Source organism: Vulpes lagopus, chromosome 8 (assembly GCF_018345385.1).
Source record: "Vulpes lagopus strain Blue_001 chromosome 8, ASM1834538v1, whole genome shotgun sequence".
NCBI lineage: Eukaryota > Metazoa > Chordata > Mammalia > Carnivora > Canidae > Vulpes > Vulpes lagopus.
Genome location: NC_054831.1, coordinates 72,291,387 through 72,318,375, shown reverse-complemented (window position 1 = coordinate 72,318,375; position 26,989 = coordinate 72,291,387). Strand labels below are relative to the sequence as shown.

General features: G+C 41.7%; 1 protein-coding gene across 10 annotated transcripts in view; it reads right to left on the bottom strand.

Moving 5' to 3' along the window:
- BEND7 (BEN domain containing 7) overlaps positions 1-26,989 on the bottom strand; it is a 79,960-nt gene that overhangs the window by 16,752 nt on the left and 36,219 nt on the right. For all 10 annotated transcript variants that reach the window (XM_041765826.1, XM_041765824.1, XM_041765822.1 and 7 more), the window contains one exon: positions 18,972-19,197. In XM_041765826.1, coding sequence (XP_041621760.1) covers positions 18,972-19,197 — 226 coding nt within the window. The remainder of the gene's footprint in view (positions 1-18,971; positions 19,198-26,989) is intronic.

Genomic DNA, 26,989 nt, shown 5'->3' with positions numbered 1-26,989 from the left:
GCTTTCAGTGGGGGAAGGAAGAAAAGAGGGGTAAGATGGCAAGCTAGGGAGACATGAGCATGGTTTACAGGCTGAGGGAAGCAGCCAGCATTCTGAGGCAGGCAGGATCCAGGAGAAGGAAGGAAACAGTTACAGGAACCTCACCAGAGGAAGGGAGGTGGTGGGGTCTGGAAATGGGGGCTGCCCTTGAACAGGAGCAAGACTTCTCCCTCTGAGCCCTGACAGAATGGGAGACAGGGTGGGTTTAGAAGGGGTCTATGTTGGAGCAATTGCCCCTAAGACCTCGGTGACCCAGTGGCCAGGGGTATGGAGAACATGGAAAAGATCTGGAATTGCTTCTAAGAAGAGGAATAGGAAAGCAGCAGACGTCTGATGTGAGGCTGCTGAGCAGAAGAGACGCCTACATGCTTGTGGTGGCAACAGTCCTGCGGCACCCTGCAGCTCTGAGCCGGGAGTGGCACCACTGGATGGTAGGCCTGGTCCAGGTTAGGATTCTGCTGGATGGTTCTGGCAGAAGGTCAGGGACATAAAGCACTTGCAGATGCCAGCTGGACTTAATTACCTCTGCTTTCTTCACTCCCCTTCTCCCTACCCACATATGGAAGGAAAGCAAAAGGCTCCTGTGCTTGAAAAAAAAAAAATCCATGGGGATCAGGGAATGGAGTATCAGTGGGGTTGGCAAGGAGGTGCCATAGAGTAAGGGCAATTGGGAATATCACCCTGGAGTATAAAGCATCAGCGGTGGAGCTGTTCCATATGAGCATGCTAAGGCATGGTCACTGCGGATGAGGTCTGGACACGATGTGGCTAGGGGGTCAGGTGGATTTTTTGTGAGGACAGTGAAGTCACTCAAGGGGCCAGCAGAGGGAGAGGAAGGCGTGTAGCTGTGATAAGAGCCTTGATGGAAAGGGTCCACCCCAGCACCAGCTGAGCAGAGGAAGGGCAAGGACTAGGAAGCATAAGGAAGGAATGGGGAGAACTCAACCAGGCTGCCCAGTATGTGGCCTGTGGGCTGGGCAAGTAGGTGGTCTCTATGCGGAAGGGATGCAGACAGAGTGATATTCCTGGGCATAGGTGTGCTCTTGAGTCTCCTACGTCAGATCACAGACCTCAAGGGTCTTCATTTATCTTGTCTTCCTCAAAGCACCAACCACAGTGCCCTGTACTGAACAAGAAGTCAAAAATATTTAACAGACACGGGTTTGTTTCTAATGGCAGTAGGTATAATAGCTCACGAATTTAGGAAGTTTTAATTCATGGAATATAAAGAAACAAGTCTGTATTACATCCAAATGCCCACAGTAACATTTCCTAAGAGAATTGCCAAAAGGTTCTCAAAGACCCATTTTTAACGAAGAGAAGAAAATAACTGTATTTAGCGCAGTTTATATGAAAATGTGTACCACAAAAATGACGGAATGTATCATCTTACCAGGAAAACATCTCCCTCCCTGTAATATTATTTGTATAATTAATTTCCACAGCAACCCCTCTTAAGATTGTGAAATGCGTGTGTCCAAATTAGCACACACTAGAAAGTAGTGGTTCTGAATTACAAAGTCGATGTGGGTTATGCCAACATCAAAAGGACTCCCGGCAACCAAGCATGTCAATGACCAAGTATAGGAGAGCTAGAGGGAAGGCTCTGGAATGTCTTCTCCCAGTCGGTGAGGGACTTCCAAGCAGATCCTTCTAATCTAACCTTGGGCTTAAATATTTTCTCACCCACTAAAAAGGTGATGGTTTCTGGTTATTTTCTCCTTTCAGTTACGATTTATCCGTTTACAATTAAGAAGAAGCCGGGGAAATCTCTGTCTTCTGGGTCTGTGTCTGAGACCTTCGAAGGAACAGCATTAGGCTTCTCGAAAAATACCTGTACCACCAAATATTTCCACTGGGTGTATTACTGAAGTTCTATTTCATGGATTACATTCTAACTTAAAAGAGACTTTTAACTTGGATCTATCTACTTAAGAGGAAATCCTCTTCTCTGTGACACGCGCAGATGAGGCCTTAGAGCAAGGCCAAAAGATTGTCATTGTATTGATCCAAAAATGCTCAATATGCTATGTGAATAGAGGTATTGAGTAAGCAGAATATATTTTGCTGTCTGAATCTATAGCTAAAGGTCAAGCTATTATCCTGGTAACAGTTCCATTAGGAGTAATGATGTGAAAAGAGGCATTGCATTAATGCACTGGGTTTCCTACTATGTTAATGGTCGGTCATTAAGAATCATAGAACAATTTGCATTCATCCTTTGAAAGCAATAGGTACTAAAAAGAAATTTCCCTCTTTTTTTCTATTTTCGTATATTAAGGAGAAGCAAGGACTAATTTTAAACAAGTCCAAATAATCTGAGCAAGCGGATTAAAGGCAACAATTAAGCTATATAAAAGAGTTAAGGCATCTCTTGTGCTTAATATAATTTGAGGTCCCAAGGTACAAAGAGTATGTTAAGTCACCAGGGAAATGACAAATGTTCAATTTGATCTGTACATGAATAATGACTTTTCTCATATGCTTGTGTTCATTTGAACCATGCCCTTTAATTGTATATAAATAATGAATAAGCTGGTGGTGGCTGAGCAGAGCCTTCCCTGGGAAACGCAGCATCTAATCTAATCATCAATGAGCAGGGGGCGTATAGTGTGTCTGAATGTGACACGCTGAGAACACCGGGACTGGCCGTGCTCCCCAAACGGCTATCTGTTCACACAGTGGTTTCTAGAGGGCCCTTCATTTGGATTTTTTTCTGGCTTCCTATGCTGGGAAAGGCAAAATATGGGGTGGATTGTTAGAGGAAGTCACTGGATCGCACAGACACTTTGAGAATCAGGGGGAGATCTGCAGAGCTTTGGTTTTTCCATGGCACCTGCAGAGAAGGCTACGGCTGACCAGCGGAGAGCTCCACTTCTGATCTCGTGGAGCCCCACTTCTGATCTCGTGGTGCCGTTTTAAGTTAGGGTCAGACACGTAGAAATCAAGGTGGACAGCAAGCAGAACTGCAGTCGGTCCTCCTGGGACTGGCCCCTCTCCCAAAGCATGAGAGGGGCCAGGGATGCGGGTGGGAAAAAGGGCTCTCTCTGGGGTAGGTCAGTAAGTAGGTTGGTGGGGTGTTGGGGCTGTGCCAAGGAGAGGGAACCCCGGGGGGCCAAGCCTGCAGTGGGAGTAGAGGGAAGTTTCCCTGTGGGCTACTCCTGGGAGCAACCAGAAGACCACCAGCATCCTCCCCTGGCTCCCTCCTCCCTTTACTCTTTTAGAAACTATTATGTAGAACTTCCCATGTGCTAAATATGTATCTATCTCATTTAATGGTTGCTGTAACCTGATGGTGCGGGATCCTGCATTATAGACAAAATCAAAAGACAGGCAGGTTAAATAACCAGGCCCAGACCACATGGCTAATAGGGATTATTTTCCACATAAGTTATATAATTTTTAATTTAAGGTTATATATGAGCACGTAGACTTTATAAAAGAATAATGATTGAATTCTAAATATAAGAGAATCGATAGTTAAATTAATGTTGTGAATGTTGTGAACACTACTTTCATCTACACAAAAGAGAAGCACAGGCAGGGGGACGTGAGGAAGGACGAGTCAGATGAGTTGGGTGTATGAGATCACCTGCCCTTATAGATCATGTGGGGATGGTCGGCCTGCAGGAAGGGAGGGTGAAGGAAACTAGGTGTTGGGGAGGATGGGTGGATAGGCATTTTCAACTCTGAGACTGAGGGCTCTGGTCCACATCTGACATGGCTCTAGTAAAGAATATATTTTTCTCGAGGATAATAAAACTTCATTTCCCAAGTTCATGGGGACAACTGAAATCCATAAATTGTAGGCTTGATACCCATTCCAATAGTTTCTTAAGGTCACGAGAGATATGGAAATTAAGGTACCAGAAGAGAAAGGGAAAGAGCTAGAAGGGCTGGTGGATGCTGCAGGGTGTTCTGGTGCTCTAGATCTTGGGGCAGGTGCTACTGCTCTATGGATTGTATCTCAGCTGTGCAGCTTTAAAACTGGTTTTATCAGATCACCCAGGGGTTCATGCCTGAGAAACCAGCTCACAATAACTAAACCTACAAGGGACTGATCAATAAATCACGATGCAATTAATTAACGTGTGTGGGAGGGATTATCTTTCTAGTATCTGAAACCTTTGATGTCATAACCCAGTACTCTCACTTCTTGGAACCAAGGTGCTGGAGTGAAAACTAAACCGAAGGTTTGAGTTGAAGCAAAGGCAGTTGGATGGTGTGGGCTCAACACACCTAGCCAGGCTCAACAAGAATGCCTCTGGGAAATCGACCCTCACTGCCCCCTTAGCCCCTGCTGCCAAAGTGCCGTCAGCTTGGCCACGGCAGTGATGATGGCCACTTGACCCAAGGGAAGCCAAGCCCCAGATAGCACAAAAGGATGAGCTTTTCAGAATAGCAAGCAATGAGAGAATGAGGGCTTGAGCAGTAGCTGTAAAACTGAGACCTCAGGGTGTGAGTAGCCCTGATACACCTTGCAAACCAGAATTGTGGAGGGCATGGGGCAGAAATGAAGTGGAGGAAGCCAGCTGGTGAGGAAGATGAAGGCGATGTGTGGAGAGAAGAGGGGAGCCAGAGAGTATGACAAGTGTCTCGGGAGGAAGGCAGGCCAATTGCAGACTCCGTTCCCACAAGATCTATTGTGCAGCCCCACAAAACAGCTTCCTCCTAAGGGAGCGTTAGGGACACCGTGCTTTGAGACCAAAAGAGCCTTCTTGAGAACATTTTATACACACTGGAGTAAAGCTGCCTCCTCCTCCTCCCTTTTTTTTTTTTTTTTTTTTTTTTTTTTTTTCCTTTTTTTTTTTTTAAAGTGAGCTCCATGCCTAGCGTGGAGCCCAATACAGAACTTGAACCCATGACCCTGAGATCAAGACCTGAGCTGAAATCAAGAGTCAGATGCCCAGCCAGGGGCCCCAAGTAAAGGCTGATTCTTAATCCACCATCGGTTACACACAAATGACCACCAAACCCTATGATTACAATTACAAATTAGTTCACCAAGCAAATTCATAAGAATCTGTACCTAGACTTATAATAAAGGAAACAGAGAATACCAAAGGCAAAGTGATCTTAAAAGCAGCCAGACGGAAAAGACAGATTAACTACAGAACAGACTGATGGCAAACCCACAACAGCAACCAAACTGCAAAGCCAGTGGGAGGTTTTCACATCGCTCTGCAAACACAATCCCCCAGTCTAGAGCAAAGTACTCCACTGGACTCCATGCCAGTGGATCGTGAGGGTGAAGTAAAGAAATGATCAAAACAGAGACTGAAATAACTCACCCCACAAACCCTCAGTCTTTACTGAGAATTACTACAGGTCACAGCTGAGGAAGAAGAGCAATGAAAGCAGAAGGGAAGTCTGGAGGGGGGGAGGGCGAGGGGGAAGGAGAGCACAAGCCGTAGGATACTAAAAACTCCGGCAAAGCCAACTTGATAAAAACTGTAGCACTGGCTCAGAGGCAGACAAAAGACTAAGTGTAAACAGGTAAAGTGTGACCTCAGTATAGGACCAAAGGGGAATGACGATTCATGTTTAAAAGAAAAAAAAAGGATGGTGCGAAAATGATTGCCCAGAGAGAAAAACAAATTAAATTCTTCCCTCACATTTTAGGCAAAAGTAAATTCCAAGTGGATGAAAGATCTGAATATAAAAGGTAAAACTTTAAATCTTTGTTGGGGAAAAAATCAGGAATACCGTTATATAAGGGTGCCTGGGTGGCTCAGTGGTTGAGTGTCTTACTTAGGCTCAGGTTGTATCCCAGAGTCCTGGGATCAAGTCCCACATCAGGCTCCCCTTGGGGAGCCTGCTTCTCCCTCTGCCTATGTCTCTGCCTCTCTCTCTCTCTGTCTCTCACAGAGAATAAAAAATAAATAAATAAATAAAATCTTAAAGGAGGCATCCCTGGGTGGCGCAGCGGTTTAGCGCCTGCCTTTGGCCCAGGGCGCGATCCTGGAGACCTGGGATCGAATCCCATGTCGGGCTCCTGGAGCATGGAGCCTGCTTCTCCCTCTGCCTATGTCTCTGCCCCTCTCTCTCTCTCTGTGTGTGTGTGTGTGTGTGTGTGTGTGTGTGACTATCATAAATTAAAAAAAATTAAAATCTTAAAGGAATACTATTATATAATATAGTAGGGAGAATTTCTTGAAATGGGCAACCCCCCTGCCCTGTCAACCTCAAAACCAACCACAAAGCATAAAGTAGTCTGTTTGGCTGTTAAATCTAAACTTTGGTGTGATAAAAGAGATCATATGCAAGGTTTTCACAGGCTAGAAAATAAGAGAAAACATTTGTAGCACATGCAACTGACAAAAGAATTCGTCTAAGTCAACAATAATACAATGGCCTACTGGAGAGAGAGAAAGGATAGAAATTCACAGAGGAAAAGAACCAAATAGTTGTCAATATGGAACGATGGCCAACTGTAACAATCAGGGAATCCACCACTGAGGTGTCACTTGAGACCAATCAGACTAGAAAAATTAAAGTCTGTTAAAACCATGTGTTGGCAAAAATGAGGAAAAATAGGATTTCTTATTCGCCGCTGGTGGATATGTAAGTGATATGTCACATCAGAGAGCCATTCGGCAAGGCTTAATGAAGCTGAAGATGCTCACACCCTGTGGCTCGGTTCCGTGGTGTGTCCCCTGGAGAAACTCATATATGAGCCCCAGGAAACACAAAGGTGACTGTTGCCACCAGTAATCGTGCACAAGAACCACTCTAACTGTCCCTTAATAGCAGACTGTGGAAAAATTGCTTTATTCATATGGTGGTTAGCAGTTAAAATAAATAAACAGGATTTATAATGTAAAAATATGGATAAATCTAGGGGGGAAAACGGATGGAAAGTTGCAGAAGTACAGGATGAGGCTCTGTATGTGGATTCATAAGTTTACAAGACAGTAGGACAGGTGATTTATGGACACACGCTTAAGCAATAATGTAGGAAAACATGAGAAAGAGTCACATCAGCTTCAGGTTACTCTGGAGTGAGCGGGAGAAAGAGAAAGGAGATGGGAGAAGGACATTTCAATTCTTTTTTTTTTTTTTTTTTTTAAAGGAGGAGGAGGGGCAGAGGGAGAGGAAGAGTCTTAGGCAGGCTCCATACCCAGCACAGAGCTCCATGCAGGGCTCATTCTCACCACCTGAGCTGAAATCATGACCTGAGCTGAGATCAAGAGCAGGTGCTTAACCGACTGAGCCCCCCAGGGCACCCTGAACATTCTGATTCTTAAAAAAAAAAAAAAAAGACCATGGGCATGAAGTCAATATAACACCTGTTTTAAACCTCCATGGTAAGGTGGGGAGAAAACGAATCTATGCCATGCTCTCATCAGCCTACGAATCAATCAGAGTTTCTCCTACGATGTTGCTGGGATGACATCACTTCTGACTAGACCTCAAGTCCTCTCCTTACACCCACTCTCTCTGGGGTGGGGGGGGGGGGTGCGGGTGAAGACTCAGTACTCTGCTGGGAGTAGCAGGGAGAAGGTGTCATCCCCCCACACCTCACAGCTGAAATGTGACCGTCTCAGGCAAGGCACCCACCACCTCCCCGAGTTCATCATCCAATGGTTTTCAAAATAACAACATGTAGTGATGAGATTCGGCACTTGACAAGGGCAGGGGCCACGGCTCCCTGGTGCACAGTGGCTGGCACATGTCAGGCAGCAGTTCATGAAAGAATAACCCGAGAAATGTTTTTTTCTCTGGTCTGCGACTTAACCTGAAAGAACTAGAGAATTTCTTCAGTAAAGAGCTACAGGTCTTGAGGTCACACTAAGCCCTGAAGATCATTTAACTGTAAGGTTTAGCAAAGTTCATGGACTAATGCACCTAAAAATGAAATCTTTAAGTTATGAGTTAAGAAAATACAGTAAAGCAAACAAGAATGCATCCATTGATGAAATGAGAATATCCTCCTGGATTATCTATGCAGGAGACTGTGGAGCAGGCCCGCTGGTCAAGTAGGGTGAAAGGTGACCATAAGGACCATCAGGGCTGGAACTTTCAGCTCGTGGCTGTAATGAAAGGGGCCCTTGGTATCTGTAAGATTGATTCAGTCATATTTCTTTAATTCTCTAGGTTTACTTCTGAGAATCTGAACTAAAGTTACCAAACCATAGAATTTCTGAACCGGGAGAGACTTCTTCTAAAAATTAGCCAACACCTCCCCGCCCCCAAGAGAAGGTCGTCTTTCAAGACCTTAGTGGCAGAGGCAGAAGTTAAGTCTATACCCACAATGCTCCTTTCACTATCCCCAAACTGGTGGGACTTTGAGGTCTTAGCAATCTTGTTTAATCACAGCAATTCTCAAAGATTTGAGGCCAGAGCAGTCTGGTAGAAAAGAACAATATCCTTTGTCTTGCTTTTGCCACAATGGCATCTCTGTCTAAAAGAAAGTGCCTTTAGTGGTTTCTCAAATTAAGCAAAGTTAATTTTAAATTTACTTCGATTTAAGAGAGCCCTCAGCAGAGCTCATTTATGATACAACTTAGTGGGAGATATGATTAACACTTTCCTTTGGCTCGCTGCTACAACACATGTTTGTTTAACATGTTTGGTATATTTCAAGGGAATAAATTATATCTGTGAAATATTAAGGTCTGGATAATAACCAGTTTTGCTGTAATGGTGTTTTGCTATTTACTCCCTTTTCTGGGCAAAGAAAAATGTTTCAGAATCACAGATTTATGGAAATTCTACTTGGAAGGCATCTTGGAAATAGTGTAACTCACTTATCTTCTAGAGCAGAGCTGAGAGAATCATCAGTTCAAGAAGTCAGGCAAGTGGCATAAAGACCGCTCGCACACTAACGCTCCCTCTACTCAAGCTCTGCTGCACGGGGCGCTTCTAGATTTGTCTGCTCTGCATATAAATGATGAGAAAGTACTGATTTTTTCTCTCCTTTTTAAAGCCCGGGTTTTGTGCAATATGAACTTTCGAAGTCATTCCCATGAGGTCCTGGGTTCATGCCCTGGCCAGTAAATCTGGAAGCTTTGTCCACGGTAGCAGAGTAAGTTAGGGCATGTTCTGGAAGTTCGGGTACTGTCCTGTCCCTCACAGCCACCTATACTCAGAGATGGCAAAGGTAGTTAGGATGAGAGTGATGAGCTAGGAGGGCAGTGGTAGCAATAGAGCCTCACCTATGAGGATCAGTACATTTGCCACCATGCCTGCCACTGCTGGCCTATGGGTGCTGTGTGGTGGTGTGACATCAGGGTGATGACACTGGGTGTCAGGACAGGCCGATACCTCGGCTGAGTTAGGCTTTTGTTTCCCGTTCTTTTTTAATGGTGACAGCCCCCCTTTAATTGAGATCGGCTTTAGGAGAATTTGGAGGCTCACATTTTGAGGCTGACAATATAGAAGTTCTCTTTGATACTGTCGAGGTGCCATGTTGCCATCCCAGGCCCCATGATGAATACAAGGATGGATAAGCAAACTGAGGTATCCAGAAGTCCTGAGATGGCAAAAACTGGAACACTGGCACACTGAGCCTGCTTATGGTTTGCATTATGGGGTTTATTTAAATCACAGTCCTGCAGCACCATTATTAACATCTTAAAGATGATTACTCTCTGGTATGAATGAAAGCACGACATGCTACTCCTTCCATGATGCATACGGGGGACACTGCTGTGACACTGAACAGAAGTCAGAGCTCTCAGGGCCTCCATCGTACAGGGCAGGTTTGATATTCGGGATCACCTTGATGCTTCTCACTCACAGGATTTCTACCAGCCCCGATTGCTGTGCACCACTTGATTTGTTTGTTGGCATTGTTTCTTCTCATCTTCAGACTTACATTCTGCCTCCACTGAGTTGTCACAGGGAAGCTGTGTAGTTATCCTGTTATTCATGCCCTGTGTGCATCCAATGTAGTGGGGCTGTGTTTGCATTTTTAAGAAACCACCTTTTTCAGTGAAGATACACTGACCACATTGTTCCTTCCATCCTTCTTTCCTCCCTTCCTGTATTTATTCATCATTGATTATGTAAGTGGCACCTTGTCACATGCTGAGGAACAGGCAAAGCAAATCTAGGATGTGATCTCTGGCCCACAGGGGCTTGTGGTCTTGCTGAGAAGACAAGATGTCCAAATGTAAATAGGATGGTCACACACCCTGATTTATCCGGGATGGTTCAAAGTGCCTATTTTCCCAGTGAAATGGTTAAGACCACTATCTTCACTCTACTAAGTGTCATGGTTTGGGAAATAACTGATATTGTCATCTTCCACATAAACCATGAGTAGCAAAGCAAAGGGTTAAGGCAAACTACACAAAGGTAATGTGTGCTACAGGAATGCAGAGAAAGGAGAAATCCGTGTAGGCTGGGACACTGGGGAAAGTCCCCTTGTAGAGGCCATGAGACATGGGCTCAGCCATGAAGGGTTAGATTTGTTTAGAGAGAGAGGGAAGAGCATTGTAGCCCTGGGATATAGCGTGACTCAAAGTCCACAATGAGAATGTGATGCCCGAGGAATAGTGTCCACACTGGGCTGGTTCGCCTGGAAGGAACACTGGGACAGGTAGTTGCAAGGAGAGAGATTCCAGTAAGGTAGAGTCTGGAAGAGCCAGAGTTTGGACTTGATGTAACAGGCAGAGACTGGTTAGGTAGGGGAAATGTCAGGAAGTTTTATAAGGAAGTGTTATCTGGCCACATGCTAATACAGCAGGAACTCGAGTGGGAAATGCAGGGGAGGGAGGATATTTAGAGATTTTCCAGACCAGCAAGGACAAAGTGATGCCCAGCTGGATTAGGATGCTGTCACAGAAGCTAGAGACCAGTGACGAGGGAGCAGGGACCAAAGAACTGACAAGGCTGGGTTAGCAGGCAGGATTAGGGGCAAAGGCAAAAAGGCGCTAATGAAAATTCTGAGCTTTCAAACATAAGAAGTAGAATGTTGATGCCTCTACCAACAGTGTGGTTGTGAGGGGGTGTTATGTCCGAAGCCCCAGGCCACCATTCAGGGCGTGTACTGTGGGCATAAGAAGGACACACTTGACTCTTTCAAAAGAGGCCAGGCCCCAGGCCCTGCAATGAAGCTGGAATGTTCTGCATATCTTAGCCCTCACTGTCAATGATCTCATTTGCTCCTGGCTTCTGTGCACATTTCTCATTAGAGTTGGCCCCCACTTAGTTGCACATGGCTAAGCTGATGGTATGGGTGGTGATGAAGAAGAGGTGTGGGAGGGGTCTGCTTAAAATAACGACCACTGGATTTGTTCTATGATCAAAGGTACATGGTTGATGAGGGGAGGCGAAGGTTCAGAGAAACACCAGGAGCTGACCATGGAGAGGCACCAAAACCTAAGAGCCAGATGCGAGAAAGAAGAACACGGAAACAGTCAGTATTACAGGAGACAGCATCGGGAGCAGCCCGTGGGAAGACAGGACTAGTTTCCAGAGGCAGCCTCTCTTCTAAGAGTGCTTTTAACAGGATAGACGCATGCTTGCTTTTAGACAAAGATGTCTTAAAGGCAGCCAAATTCGACCGCTTTCAGTTCAATTTTAAATGAAGGTCTATGGATTTTCAAGGGGTTTCCTTAATGGAAGCTGACATATACTCTTAGTTTTTTGTGTGGGCTTACCATCAGTCCATAGTACTACAGGGAAGAGAAGTATTCCATGATCATCTGCACGCGCGCCTTTAGGGCAGAAATTCAAGCGAGCATCAATTCCTGAGTCTCTCAGATTTTTGGGGCATAGCTTGTATGCGATAGTTAACTGTTGATGGAACGGAATCAGACCATTTGTCAGATTACTGGTGCCCACGATAGGCCCAGGAGAAAAGGTACAAGGAATGTAATATGACCAACTTTTGACTTCTTATACAATTCTGCTCCCCTACAATGGGAAAGAGAACAGGGGTGGGGCATTATTGTCTTATGATGCTGGTGAGCACCTTGGATCAGCCACATTACTGGGGGAGCCACACAAGAAAGGCGATGGGTCATGCAGAAGACACCACTGTCTATTTCCAGGGCCATGGCTGGCCTGTATGGTGCCATGGTGCAAACCAGGAAGGCACCCCATCCTCAGGACATTTTCCTTGCGTCTGCCAGAACACTGTCATAATAAACATACAAGCTGACAACATCAACAACGGGAAGGGTGCCCGTAACATTGTGCAATGCACAGTCATGCTGGAGTGGCCTGTTTGTGCTACAGAAACTTCTCTCTTTTGACAGGAGGCTGTTTTTTTCAACTCTAGAAGCGGTGTTAAAATGCAGGCTTTGTAAGAATTCAGTGACTGGGAGTTAGAGTTAACTCGAGAGTTAGCCCACAACTGGCTCCTGCCCATTATGTGAGAGGCTGAATTAAAGAGCCACGAGAAGCCACAACCTTCTTAACAAATCTCCCCACACTTCCACTTGCTCCTTATGTAGCAGGCAGATGGATCTTTAATTTGGAGGAAGGCGAGATTCCTTTTCTGAGCTTATGGAAGACCAGTGACAAAGCAGGGACAGGCTTCTGACTTGCTGTGGCCCAAACACCCCAAATTCTGATTCATCAGGTCTGGGATGAAGCCTTTGGAGGCTCAGGAAGAAAATTCAAGCAGCACGGCTCTGGCCAAAAACCCCTGGGGTATATTTCCTGGCATCTATATTCACAGGAATTTAAATATAGTTTAAGGTAAATGGGTTGGTGAGGACTCAAGGCCCATCAACTTAGAGCAGACTTAAAACAGCTCTGGGGGCAAAAGGCTTCCACCCAATGTTTTGTTTAATGTAAGCTGCATTAAACTTATCCTGTGGTTAACCTTTTCCACCATTTTTCTTTGATATACTTCTCATTCTTCAAAGTCTAGTTCAGAGTCAGGGCTGTACATCCTCTGTGCTTTCTCCCTCTATTCACAAGTGGGTGCTTTGACATGTGTTTTGTCCTGTCCTGGAGTATGGTTCTGTGCTATGGCTCATTGTTTCCATGTCTGAAGCTCCACTGCACTGTACGTTCCTTAAGGTCAGAGGCCATGCCTTCCTCCTCTGTAAGTCACTGGTTCCTGGCTCCCAGTGGGTGGGCACTAACATTGGTGGTATTCACAGAAATGTCATGCCTGTTGATGACTTCTGTGTTTGTGAGAACAATGGTAGTATGAAGGTTTTGGGGTTCTCATGATTTCTTCAGTACTGGAGAAGCAGCATGGACCATATCTTTGGTGTCAAAGTTGGCTACAAGTGTTCCAAACCTGCAATTGAGGAGACTGGCTGCTAGCTTGCCAAGAATGGGGACCATGCTTTCTTCAAGCCTTTAGTGAGAAGGCCATATGGAAAACTCTACAGCATTTGTTTAGTGATCCAGATGTGAGAGTCGTGCTGAGGTCTGGAAGATTCTTTCTGCCACCTTGGTAAACTAGGCAGTTATTTCAGGGAGGTCTTGGGGAGGCATGGCAGGCATGTATAAAACCAGGAACCTTGCATAATACAACAGATACAAGTAACTTTAAGTTCAAGAGGTGCAAAGGATGAGAGCCTTCGACACATGCTATCTTCTCATTTGTTGCAGGAGAGAAGTAGGGCAGCCTTCAGAGAAAGGGCTGTTCTTAAGGAACAGAGGAATGAGAGTTTCACAGGAGGGCTGTTGTATGTTAGAATCAGCCATCAGCAGCAGGAGCTTGATGGCATGCATGGTTTCTCCAAAGGTGGTGTGAAACCACCTGTGTCAGGGTCCAAAATCAGATTTCTGGGACTACCCTATGCCTACTGAATCAGCTTCTAATGATGGGACCCGGATATCTGAATTTTGAACCAATATCCCAGGTAATCCTGACATGAAACTGAAATATGGGACTCACTATGGAAAGGGTTGAACATACCAGGTTTTACACATAGACTGGCCAAGTTTCAGTTTCATTTATCTGTCACTGGGCCTCCATAAAAAGTGAGAAAATACAAACAGCACAACTACATGAGAGTTCCCGAGCCGAGAGACAGCTATGTATGTGAAGTAATTATAGAGTTGTTACATATTATTTTGCTGTTATATATTATGCAGTTTATCCTGTTTTAAGCTGATCTGTTATGTAAAAATATGAACAGAAAAATTAACAAATGATTATGCATCTTCCAAAAGGATTCTTGAATTAAAGCATTCATCAATTGGTTTCAATTGCCAAACAGTTCAGCTAGAATTTAATTTACAGACAGTTTCGTAAAATTACTTACATGCAGTGTGACTTCCAAGCTCTGTGTACTGGAGAGTCTCAGAAGTGTCTCTCTTCCTTAGGGAAGGGATGGCACTTCAGTTCTCCTCCCTAGCATGATGGGACCAATTATCACTAGCTTTAAGGGAAAACCTGCCCTTGAAGCTGCTGAGTAAACTGAGGTATAGCTGCTGCCTTTTATCCAGAAATTCTCTTTGAATATGCTTTGCATACACAGTAACCAACTGGTCGTTTTAAGTAATTTGTATAGCCACCTTCCTACTGGAATTTATAAAAAAAAATCCAAAAATGCTAAATTTTAAGACTGAAATTTAAGGTTGGGATATCTCTCTTCTTTCCTTTCAGATATCCCTCTCAGAAGGAAAGAATTGTGCTAGATAGTGGCTTGGGAGCCATACAGACCTGGAACCAAATCCTGGCTCTACCAGCTACTACATATTTATCCTTAAGTTACTTAATTTCTCAGAGCTTCAGTTTTTTCTCCTGTAAATGAAGGTATCACCGACTCTGTGAGGGTGTTCAAACCCAAGCTCCTGGTCCGTCCTTGATCTTACAGAGAGTTCTTAGGATCCACAAAAGTGGCCATCAAAAAATAAATACTAAATTGGAGGTATATCCCATCCCAACCATATTAATTTATGTCTCTGTGAGATCAAATAAAAAATAGTCTGATGTGCAATAAAAATGCAAAATAAAGGTATTCTGAAAGAACTCGTATAGACCCTACAAGTCCCCAGAGTTGTCGGGATAAAATGCAAGGTTTCTGGTGGCCAGCTGGCAGAGCCTCTGAGATGGTGATGCTGACCATAGGTGGGCTTTCTAGTCTTGTGAGAGGCATATTAAGTTTCTGGAGGACCACCAACCAAGGAGTGTTCCCTCATGGGGAGGCTGTGACCCCCTGCAGGTGGGAACTGCTCTCCAGGGGAGTCACAGTTTGGGTTTATGTGTGTGTTTGTGTGTTGCACAGAGTCTACTGAGAGCAGCTGACTGGTCTTTCATTTGACAGGTGTACGCAATTTCCTTTGAATGCAAGAAGACTCGAGAATCTAGTACAGTTTGATAGTAATAAAACTTTCTCAACTAATCATCATGAAGCTGAATTTAAAGCCATAATCCAGGTTCTAAAAATTGCTTTATAGCAACTATATTTCCTGAAGAGCATCACTGGATATCCGAGGAGTACAACAATATTTAGACAACTCTCACTAAGGCAAACTGTACTGTCTCCTGGCATATGATATCTAGATTTAGCTGGTCTCCAGCAGGTATAGCATGAAGCGAGGAGAGTGTACCTGGGTACTGACCTCCATTCTATGTTCTGGCCATGAAATCAATTCTGAATTAAATCCAAGATACTAAACTATCCTCAGCACTGGAATCTAAGGCTCTACTTAATAAGATTATAAGTTGCTTCTTTCCAGCATTAAACTCAAAGTGCTCAGGTGACTGTTTCTAATTAAAGATCCTTTCATCATCAATACTTTGTCCTATTTATAAATGAATTTTTAATGAATTACCACTAAGTGTTAACCACCATAAAACAGAAGAAAATATGTGAAAAGTGTGATCTTTACAAAGAGACTTATGTTTTAGTTTCAAGATACTGTCATGGGGAATATTAATTATCACTACAAAGAACCTTGTTAATAATCCCCCAATAAACTCCTCTTCAGCCCACCTCTGTTCTTACTTATAAGCATTTTTTAGATTTTCGTTCATCTTTTCCCGCCACTGCTGTTTTACCCAACCTAATCACTTCACTTGAAACAGAATGCAAAAAAAAAAAAAAAAAAGAAAGAAAGAAAGAAACAGAACGCAGCCCTTAGTGTTATTTTTAGTTCTAATGTTTTATAAAATCGACCAGTCTTTGTATATTCCTAGGTTGTAGAACTTTTGAAATGAATACGGTACTGATGCATTAAATGATAGAGAAGAAAGACAGTATTTAAGATTTGTGAAATCTTGTCAAAATATGTGGCAGATACCAATAGTGACATGAGTAGCTCTGCCTCCATTATGTACAAAGAAACCATTTTATTTTTTCCCAGATCACTCCAATTCAAAAGACTTGGGTTAGGGAAGCAAACTTCCCTTTCTATCTCTACCAATAAATAGCAAGAAAAACTGGGGAGAGTTATATTATAAGACCTTCAATTACGAACTACTTTCAAGAACCACTTTCTATTATAATACGTGGGTTAATGAAAGTATGGTTATATATGTAAAGGAAAAAAGTATTAGGAAATTGAGAGAGTTGTAACCAAATTTATACTGAATTTTGGTCCCCCCTCTCTTTTTTTTCCTCTCATTGATATTAACTGGTAAATATTTACAACATTTTGATGTCAATTATTTCAAACTGGTTGGGAGAAGATATAAGGGTGGGTATTTAGTTCTTGTCAACTACTAAAGGCCAAAGTCAAGATAAAAAAGAAAAACCCATATCTGTTCACTCACCCAACATGTATTGATGGAAACTCTACTATATGTAAAGCTCTGTGAAGCACAAAAAGAAGTAAAAAATATTTAAGCACAAAAAGTGAAGCACAAAAAGAAGTAAAAAATATTTAACACAGAGCTTGTCTTCGGGGTGATTATGAGAAATTATCAGAATGAATCAGGTAAAAATATTGGCTGACCATTACAAACAGCATATCCTTCTAAGAATGATAAATCTGATATCATCGTCATACTCTGAATAAAGATTTTAGGGGGAAAATATTGTAGGAATTATGGAGGCCTTTCAGCTTTCTATATATTCCTACGGTCTGGATTTTTTATAAGTGTATACTATTTTTATAATTAGGGGAAAAAATCTAGACCAAAGTATAAACACATTTATGAGTAAATACTACAAGGAAGTAAGTGAATATATGATATTTGTTGACTTAAGTTGGTGCTTATGGTTGGGTTTCTATCTGTTTTAAAGTGTTTTGTTGTTTTAATAGAATTTCAATGCCAGACATAATTCAATAATAAAGGAAGTGTATGGAAATTTAAGTTCTTTGATTTGAATAATCTGTATTGTGCATTAGGAGTGGAAGCCTCGTTAACCATTTTTATTTCTAGCTAAAGAGTAGGGCTGTGAAGAAAATAAAGGCATATTCTCTAATTCTCTGTGTAATATACTTTTTCAAACTATCGTAGGATGTCCAGTCTCAACTGAAAATGGAAGAATAAACTCCTATCACTCTACTTGTAATGATATATTTCATTATCATCTATTATTAGGGTAACTCCTCTCCTATCATTAAAATGGAACATGGTCATTTACGGTTCCCTGATTTCCAAATACTTTCATACTGTTAATACATTGTCCTGAAAAAAAAAAAAAAGAAATGAAAACAATTTCTGGCTACATTTCAATGTGTCTAAGAGCCTCTGCATGAAAAGCATCATTAGCTTTGACCTTCATGTTTCTAGAAGGCTCCAGCTACATCAAATTGCAATGGGACCCTTCTTGACTTCACTTGGTCTCACTTACATCACTGACTATTTTTCAAATTCAGTAATCTTGTTTTTACTGTCACTTCAGGCTGAATCATTCTTTTCAGAAATGACACAGATTGTAGTATCTCTGCAGCTTTTCTTATTTAATACAACTCAACTGTCACCTTAAGTGAAAAAATTCTGTTGGAGAATGAAAAATCTTCTGTTAGTGAAGGCTTAGATCCTTCTGGCCATGAACAAAGGGTGTTTGGTACTTGCTAATGTCATTTAAAAATCACGTTATTTTGTAAAGTTAATCGCGGGTTTTTCCAAGTATCCTTTAAGCACTATTAAATTCATTTATGCATTTTGCAAGCTAATGGGGGGCAGGAGTGGGGAGGGAAGGCTCTCCATGTCTAGTCCCAGGCCACAACCCCAGCCAGGCAGGAACGAGGCAGTGAAGAACATTCTTATCAACAATTTTAGTGTAAATTAAGGCCTGATCTCAAATTCCATTTTCATGGTAGTTGTGTTTACACTGGAGAATTCATTTACGTTCTTTTTGAAAATAACACTTAAGTACTTCTATTACCCGAAATTACATTTGTCAGAGTCCTATGTAGGGACATTTTAAAGTTAACAAATAGGTCTAGGATGTGGAACTGGATATAAATGAACTCATATATGCATGTGTGGCTTTTGTAATGGAGCTCAGGTATGTGTTCACAGTGCTAAGTGGGAGAGACTCACGGTTTTCTTTCCAGGTGACTGGCGTGACTCCATACACAAAACCAGAGGGAGCAGAGTAGGCCCGGAATAGGTGGACATGCGCAGGGCTTGGCTTCACAGTGGGCTCACTGACAATTAAAATGTCTTTAGAAGCCAGGACCTAGGTAAAGCAGCTTCCGAACTTTGGAGAGGACTGTTTTATTTTCCAAAAAGCAACCTAGCTTTATTCTTATTTATAACTAAAAACTGAAGTCAAAGTTGTTTTGATGAAGTTCTTAGAAATTACTAAGAGAGAAGGATACTTTCATCTTAAGAGACAATTAAGAAAAAACTTTTTGGTTCTGCAGCAAGACAAACTGGCTCTGAAATCATGATTTTAACAAGTCAACATCACCTTAAAATACCAAATCCTAGTGATATTTGGGGTGCTGAGTTGCAGAGCTCATATACCCCAAAGCCACACCAGTTGGGTAAACTGCCAGGTGCAAATTAAATTAGCCTCTGGTTAGTTGACTGCAGTTTCAGCTGTATCTTTATGAACTGAAGGCAAAGCTCAACAAAGAACCCATAAAATGAAATGATGCAGACCAACCTTTTATTGCACCCACAATATTTTGGTCTAGTCCTTTCCGGTTGTCATTGAGTCCTCTTTTCCTCTTCCCATTGGGTAAGGAGTTAGCCAAAGTCTTGTCATCAAAAAATGCACACACCAGCTTTCTAAACAGAAGGCTTCCTGAGCGAGTGTAGTTTGACAATATAGAGTCCAGCTGTGATTTAGGCATGAACACATCAAAGCCTTCAGCAAGTTGCACTTCTGGCTACCAAAAGAACATAAATATTTCATTAAAAGCAACATTTGAAGCATTTGACTTTGGGCATATGCACAACAAAAAAACCATCACTAGCTACTGAAGTGTCTATATCCTATGAACAATGTGGTTTTGGCTCTGTGTGCTAGTATATGCAATTTATAAAACCAGTGACTAGTTGTTACTTACAAAATAAGATGCTCTAATTCTAGCATTAAGTCTCTTTGAAAGCAACAGAGAAGAGTACCCTGAAAATACATTCTTGTCTTTAGAAAAACAGTCAAGAGAAGACAGATCATCACAAACTCATATAACTGTAGAGCTACAGGGGACTTGAGAGATTTCTGGGTGAAATACCCTTATTTTTTTAAATGAAGGAACTAAGGTCCAAAGAGATCATAACAAAATGACAAAAATAATCTGAATATACTCAGTGCATTACGCTTTACTTTCTCCTACATTAAATAATTTCATTTCATTTGCCTAAGCATGCAAATATGGGGCTACCCAGAGGCCTATGCTCTTTTTACTCTGCCAGTGGTTTTCAGTGGTGGGACTATATTTTTCTCCAGTGAAAACTTATGTAAACAAATACATAAAGTAAACAACAACGATGAGCAGGTGCCCCTGGCAGTTTCATTCTGCCTCTCACCCCTACTTTTGGAAGAAGAATCTGAAGCCATGTCCCAGACCACCACTGAAAAATCTACATACCAGTCACGCTGCTTCCCTGTCACGGATTTTCTGACTAGGATGCTGGAACAGAAGACCTATTAGGTGTCTTTCAACTCAGACTCTTAGTAGTAGGATATAAACTCAGATGGTAATAATTACTCTGTCAGCACTCCATGGATGCTTACAGCTTGTCTTTTCATCTGGCAACCTAGTGAATACTTGGATTTTCAAAACTTTTGCAAACGCCTTCCTTCCCATGGAGGTGGCCACGCACCCTGTCACTGGTATTTATGTGACATCCTTATATGGCTGCATTTATTATACTGTGTAATTATGTATTAGATTGTGGCCCTTTCTGACACCCACAACTCAGACTTTGTGTCTTTTGGGCCTGGCACATAGTAAGTATTCAATAAATTCTTGAGTAGCTAAAAGTTCGTTAGTCATAATCTAAACTACTAAGTCATTTACTGTTAATTATAACATGATAACTCTGCAGGAGTAACTTTATTTTTTTTTAATTTTTATTTACTTTTTAAAAAAGATTTTATTTATTCATGAGAGACACAGAGAATACAGAGAGAGTAAGGGACATAGGCAGAGGGAGAAGCAGACTCCCCACAGGGAGCCTGATGCAGGACTCAATCCCAGAACCCCAGGATCACAACCTGAGACATAGGCAGATGCTCAACCACTGAGCAACCCAGGTACCCCTAAAAGAGTAACTTTAATGAAGAAATGCAATTGGTAAACTTTTTTTCTTTTTGGTAAACTTTCATAAGGAAAAAAGAAGAAAATCTCACATAAGTAAGATGTATTATAACAGCTTATTCTTAGATAATCATACTTATCACTTTGCAAACCTGGTATGACTTTAGATTTTTAGAACCCTATTAGAAACAAGAGGATATGGGATTAGGTTTTCTTCTGGAGAAGAGGAATTACTACTTTTGTTTGTCCTGGTGTTTCTCAAAATGCCTAGCACACTATGGTCAGAGGAAAGAGGGCATAAATGATTCAGATGATGTGGGCAGTTTGGGAGCTGCCCTTCCCAAAGGCAATTCTCAACTGGATTATCCACAAAGTCATCTCATGTCTCTGCTTCACTTTTCCTTTCAGCTTTTGGTCCCTGGATACTTGGCAAGTATTACTACACTAACAGTGCTGTCAGACTCGTTGCTGAGTTTTGGGTCCTGGTGCTGGTAAAGAGTGTGTAGGGGCATTGCTGGGAGCTGGGGGCTGTATCCCTGACTCCTGGAACAGAAGCTGGCTCACACTGAGTGCTCAGTGCATGTTTGCTGAATGAGTTAATGTGGAAATATTAGACTGAGTGAATTTTATCAACATCATCTAAGATGAAGTTTTATTCATAACCAGAATTTTGCTGTGCCTATCTATGGCTGCATTTAGACCTTATTCTAAATGAACTGATCCCAGATTTTAGCTTAGTGTTCCTATACCATTTTTAATTTTTATTTTATTTCACTATTTATTATTTAAATGCAATTTGCCAACACATAGTGTAGCACCCAGTATTCATCATGTTCTTATGTCATTTGAAAGCCATTAAAAAAGGATTCCTAATTTACAGAAGCAGCTTGTAGGTCTATGAAAGGCTCAGATGATACAGAAGCCCTTCAATTTTCAGGAGTCAAGAGGGAAAGACACCAACTGATCTCATTCATAGATCTCTGTTGAATTCTGATACCATCAAACAGGTGCTTAAGACTCAGCCACCTGACCTGAGATTCCCAGAACTTGCCTTTGGACTTACCCTATAGGGCTTGACCCTGGTTTGACCTCCTCTAGGTACTAGGCAAAAATGAGCCACCCCTTTCTTCACATACTCAGTCTTTTCTATGAACCGTGTTTCTAGCACTTTCCATGCTGCATTTATTTGGTTGGGAGTTTGTGTTTCTCATGAGAACATGCGCTCTTTTGTATTCAGAGTGCCAAATGCCCCATCATTGCCCAATAGATATTTGTCAGAATAAACAAAACACTATGTAAGAATTCATTTAAAATTCATTCATTCAAAAATAATATTGATTTAGAGACCTTTTAGCCCAATATGAAGGAAGTGTGTTTGAAAGCCTGCCAGGCCATGGTTCAGCGTACCAGACTTTTTGGGGCAGCACTTGTGCTAACTCAAGGAGCAGACTGCTTGGAGAACCTGACTTGGTCAAGACATATTTATTTTGTGTGTAACTCCACGTGCAAGGAGTTTCAAGTCAGGCTCACTAGATGAGATACATACACAAATATTACATAAAGTACAAAGTGATAAATGAGATGTGCCGGACGCGGAGCAGCATCTGGTGGGTGAGGGGGTGAGCGGGGCCAGGGAGGGGCAGGATAGTATTTTAGGAGGGCTGTCTGGCAGGGCTGAGGACACAGAGGCAGTTGCTGCTTCTAGAGCTTGCTGCCACTCCTGAAACTAAATATCTGGAGTTTTCCATGGAGCAAGGAGACTCCCCCTGGGATCATCTGGTCTCTTGATTTCTGAGACACTATCCTACTGCAGAAGCTGTCAGTGTTTCCCAGTCCACTACCTGCTGATGGACAGATCTTGTTATTTTGAAGTGTTCTTACCAGATAAAGGAATGTGAACTCACCCAGTTATGAGCCTGGAGTCAGTTTTATTACTTGAGGTAGTAGCGGCAGCCAGGAGAGCAAGGGTGATTCATCTTTGCTTCCTTCCTGATCTTGAGGTCCTGTTAGGCAGATTTCTTAGCTCTTGTAAAGGGGCACTAATGCTGAGTCTACAAGGGACCCCAAAGCAACAAACCAATTCCTTAAAAAAATGGGGTTGCTTTATTTTCTGAGACATGAAGAAAACTAATCTCAAATTTTTATTATGAAACCTTCTGATATCCTCCATTTTAGAGAGAAAATTGCAGTGTACTGTTATGTAGTGAGCACATATATTTAAAAATAGGTTAAAACTCCAATTGTACCATTGAATCTCTTCCTTCTGTTTACTGGTGCTGGTTTATTTTATTTTATTTTTCTGGTGCTGGTTTAAATGAGATCTCTGCTTACTAAGGATACCTATGACAGAAACAACACTATTTCAAATGAGTATCATTTTACAAACGACTTTCTTTGACGGCATCACTGTCTCATATTTAAGCAAAGACAGATCGCTAATATACTGACAGGTTCTATTGTTTACTGAGGGGTTACAATCTTTAAAGGATGACACAAAATGTGGGGCGGAATTTACGACACTTAGAGTCATCATCTTAAGAGTTAAGAGTCTGAATTAGCTTTACAAATTTGGATTTTCATGATGTCTTGCCCTTTTTTTTTTTTTTAAAGATTTATTTATTTATTTATCACAGAAAGAGAGAGACAGAGGCAGAGACACAGGAGGAGGGAGAAGCAGGCTCCATGCCGGGAGCCTGACGTGGGACTCGATCCCGGGACTCCAGGATCGCGTCCTGGGCCAAAGGCAGGCGCTAAACTGCTGAGCCACCCAGGGATCCCCCTGTCTTGCCCATTTTTGGTACTGCAGCTACTCAGCACCAGCGTGTATCAAATGTTGAATTTTCCTTATCCAGGGGTGTCATGTCTCACACCCAGTGAAGTTCTGGAGGCAAAAATCATGTGTAGTCATAATGACCCTTGAAAGTGTTTACGGACCCAGCCCTATCGGCAGTAACTCTCCTGCTTCTCTTTGCACTTCAGCTGAGGCCTTCCTTTGCTTAAGGTCAAGATCTAGTTTGCGTGGGGGAATCCTCTAACCAGGTAAATTAAAAGATTTCCCCTTCAGTCCCTGTGAGTGAGCGTATCATTTGATTCCCCTGTATGAAGTAAAATATGTAAAGCAATTTTAAAGAGATCATATCAAACACAGAGGAAACAATTCTGATAGAGGCTATTTTCCATAAGGTGTTAATCAATGCCAAATTAGTAAAACATGCAAATAGCTAAATGTGGTTACTGGTTAAAAGAGTAAAAAGAATTGCATGAATATTCATATTGGACATTAACCTCAGATTTTCAATCACAAATTAATAAATTACACACAATAGTTGGTATACTCCAGTGGCTAGCTAGTTAAGTTTCAGACTGGCTCAACGAAAAAAAAAAAAAAAAAACCATGGATGAAGAGGCAGGATTCTGTGGCCTAAAACTCCCTGATGTGGGACTGAAAACACATAACAGAAATTTTATTTTATTTTAATTTATTTTATTTTATTTTATTTATTTTTAATTTTTTTTCATATAATGGAATTTATAAGACTGTTTAAAGACTGTGAATTTAGTCTTTCCGCTCCTAATACTTCCATATATGATGATCCTTTATTTTCATTTAGTATTTATTTTGCAGTATGTTAGAGGTTTTTCTAGGTAAATGGGCTTTATGAAAAGAAATTTAAAAAAACCCCTCATAACTGACTTTATTTGGCTCACATATGTGATCTGAATTCACTTCATTTTGCTCACAAATGTGATCTGCTTTTGTTTGGGAAACACTGAAATCATTTCCTATAACTCAGGTCTGCTCCAGGTAGATTTAGCAGGAACTACTATTACTATTTACTAAATGCAATGCCACAATCACGGCCAGTGAGCTGGGTGCCCATGAGAATACACCACAACTGCAAGGCAGGCTTGCTTTAGCAGGTCTAGCTGAGCACAGAGAATTTCAGCGTCGATGCGGCAGAGGCTCCACCTTGGAGGTATCACATCAAGAGTCCATTATAAGGTGGATGCTCTGTAGTAAGTAAAAATGCTCGGGCAAAAGTTCTATCACAGTCTATATACCAGCACATATTTCAGGCTGAATTGGATAAAGACGATAAGAAGTTATTAAAGGGCCAATATGGATCTTTTATTTGGCAAAATATTGGTAGAACTAAGCATTTAACTTTAGAAAATACAATACGACTTGGCCCCTTGAACTTTCTCCATGCACTTGGATAACGAGGCACTCCAAAGTTTTCTGGAGATGTTTTTAGCTTTTTCCTTCCTCAAGTGGTAAATTAATGACTCTAAGCACTATGGCTTGATTGATGCTAAAGACATTTGAGCCCAAGTGTTTAAGACATAAGATTTTAGCCACTGCCATCTAGCTTCTTCCAACCCTAACTCCAGTGAAACTGCTCCTCTGAGGTCCTGTCATTGACCCTCCAGGCCAAGGGCAAATCCTGTTCTTTCAGGCTCCTCTGCGTTCTTCTGACTGTCATGACCAGGACTAGAGCTTAAGTCCTATCATATTGTTACGACTGCTTACATGCTTTCCTCCTCTGTTCCTTGCGGGTTAAGGACTATTTCATTCATTTAGGTACACCCTGGAAAATGGTGATGTAATTAAGAGTTATTCACTATAGACCATATTCTAGGCCCTAGGCTAACACACATGAAGCAGATTTTCTAACTTCATCCTCACCCTGCCAAGGGAATATTTTATTATCCTCAGTTTGCAGATGCAGAAACTAAGGCTTGGAGAGGTCAGGTAACTTGTTTAAGATTATCCAGCTACTTAGTGACAGAGCAAGGATTTGAACCCAAGCAGTCTGCTCTGAAATCTACACTCTCAAGCATATCTGCTTTAAGTTCAGTGTGTCAATGAATAAACAGTCGCTTGCTTGACTGATGTGCTTTACTGGTTCCCAGTGGATTGTGTATTTATTGGGTTAAGAAAGTGTTAAGGAAACAGGTTCTGATTTTGGAAGCTACTTCTATTGAGAGCAGCAATATATTTTAAATTACTTTTTTAAAAAAATTTTTAAAAAAATTACTTTTTAGAAAAATGACTTAGTATAAACATCAATGAAATTATCCAGAATCCAATGAATTACCAGTTGATGGGTAGCCATAGATTTATCTTCTTTTTTTTTTAATGTCTATTTTTTTCTTTTTCTTTTTTAATTTTTATTTATTTATGATAGTCACACACACACAGAGAGAGAGAGAGAGAGAGAGAGAGAGAGAGGCAGAGACACAGGCAGAGGGAGAAGCAGGCTCCATGCACCGGGAGCCCGACGTGGAATTCGATCCCGGGTCTCCAGGATCGCGCCCTGGGCCAAAGGCAGGCGCCAAACCGCTGCGCCACCCAGGGATCCCCATAGATTTATCTTCTGATAACTTTTAAATCTATATAATCTAGGATTACTGGAAAATGTTCACAATAATTCCAATAAAGAGAAAAAAGTTTTCTACTATTAAAAATTATATATACATACGTGTATGTATATATATATATACATATGTAAATATATATATGTATTTTGTTTTATTTTTAAAAGTAGGCTCCATGTCCAGCATGGAGCCCAAACTCATGACCCTGAGAAGCAAGACTTGAGCGGAGATCAGAGTTGGACACTCAGCCGACTGAGCCACCCAGGTGGCCCTCATAAATATATTTTTAAAAATTGATCTGAGTGTTTCACCAAAGGCAAAAAACAAGCCAAACAAAAAGCAACAGTGATGAAACAAGCTTGGGCCACATATATCTACCCTGGAAGACACAACTTACTACATCCAAATAAGTAGGGAAAAACAGTGACTGCAAAAAATTCATGGCTGCCTTGTCTGAGTACTGGCAGAGCATGGGGTTGTAAAAGAAAGAAGGAAATACTGTATTTAAATTTGAAATTTGGTTTTGGGTTTTGGGCTCTTGCTTTGGCTTCTGTGTAAATTAGGCTTGAATCGTATTTAATGTGCTAATTTAAAATGGGTCAAATAGTCCTGCCTCAAAGTAGAAACATTTCTGGCCACTCTCTTTTTATAAACACTATTTCTTCAAGTGTATTTGTTCATGCATATGTACACTTCAGTTATTTAATAAACATTTATATTTGTCCCTATAAGGTACTTAGCTAGGACTGCTAAAGTTTAAAAAAGAACCAACATTTATTGAGTGTTTAAAATGTACCAGGAACTGCTCTAAGGGCTTCACATAGACTACCTCATTTAACTCTTCCAGTAGGCCAGTTCTAGGAGGTCAGCATTACTACTGTTCCCAATTTAAGGAGGGAAAACTGAGGTGAGGGGTTACCCGGCCGAGCTTCTTGCCCAGGCAGCCTGATTTCAGAGTCTGTGCCTTTTACCATGCACTTTTCTTTTAGAAACTTCCAAGTAAATGGAGTAAACTACCTTAGTCCAACCTTTCAGT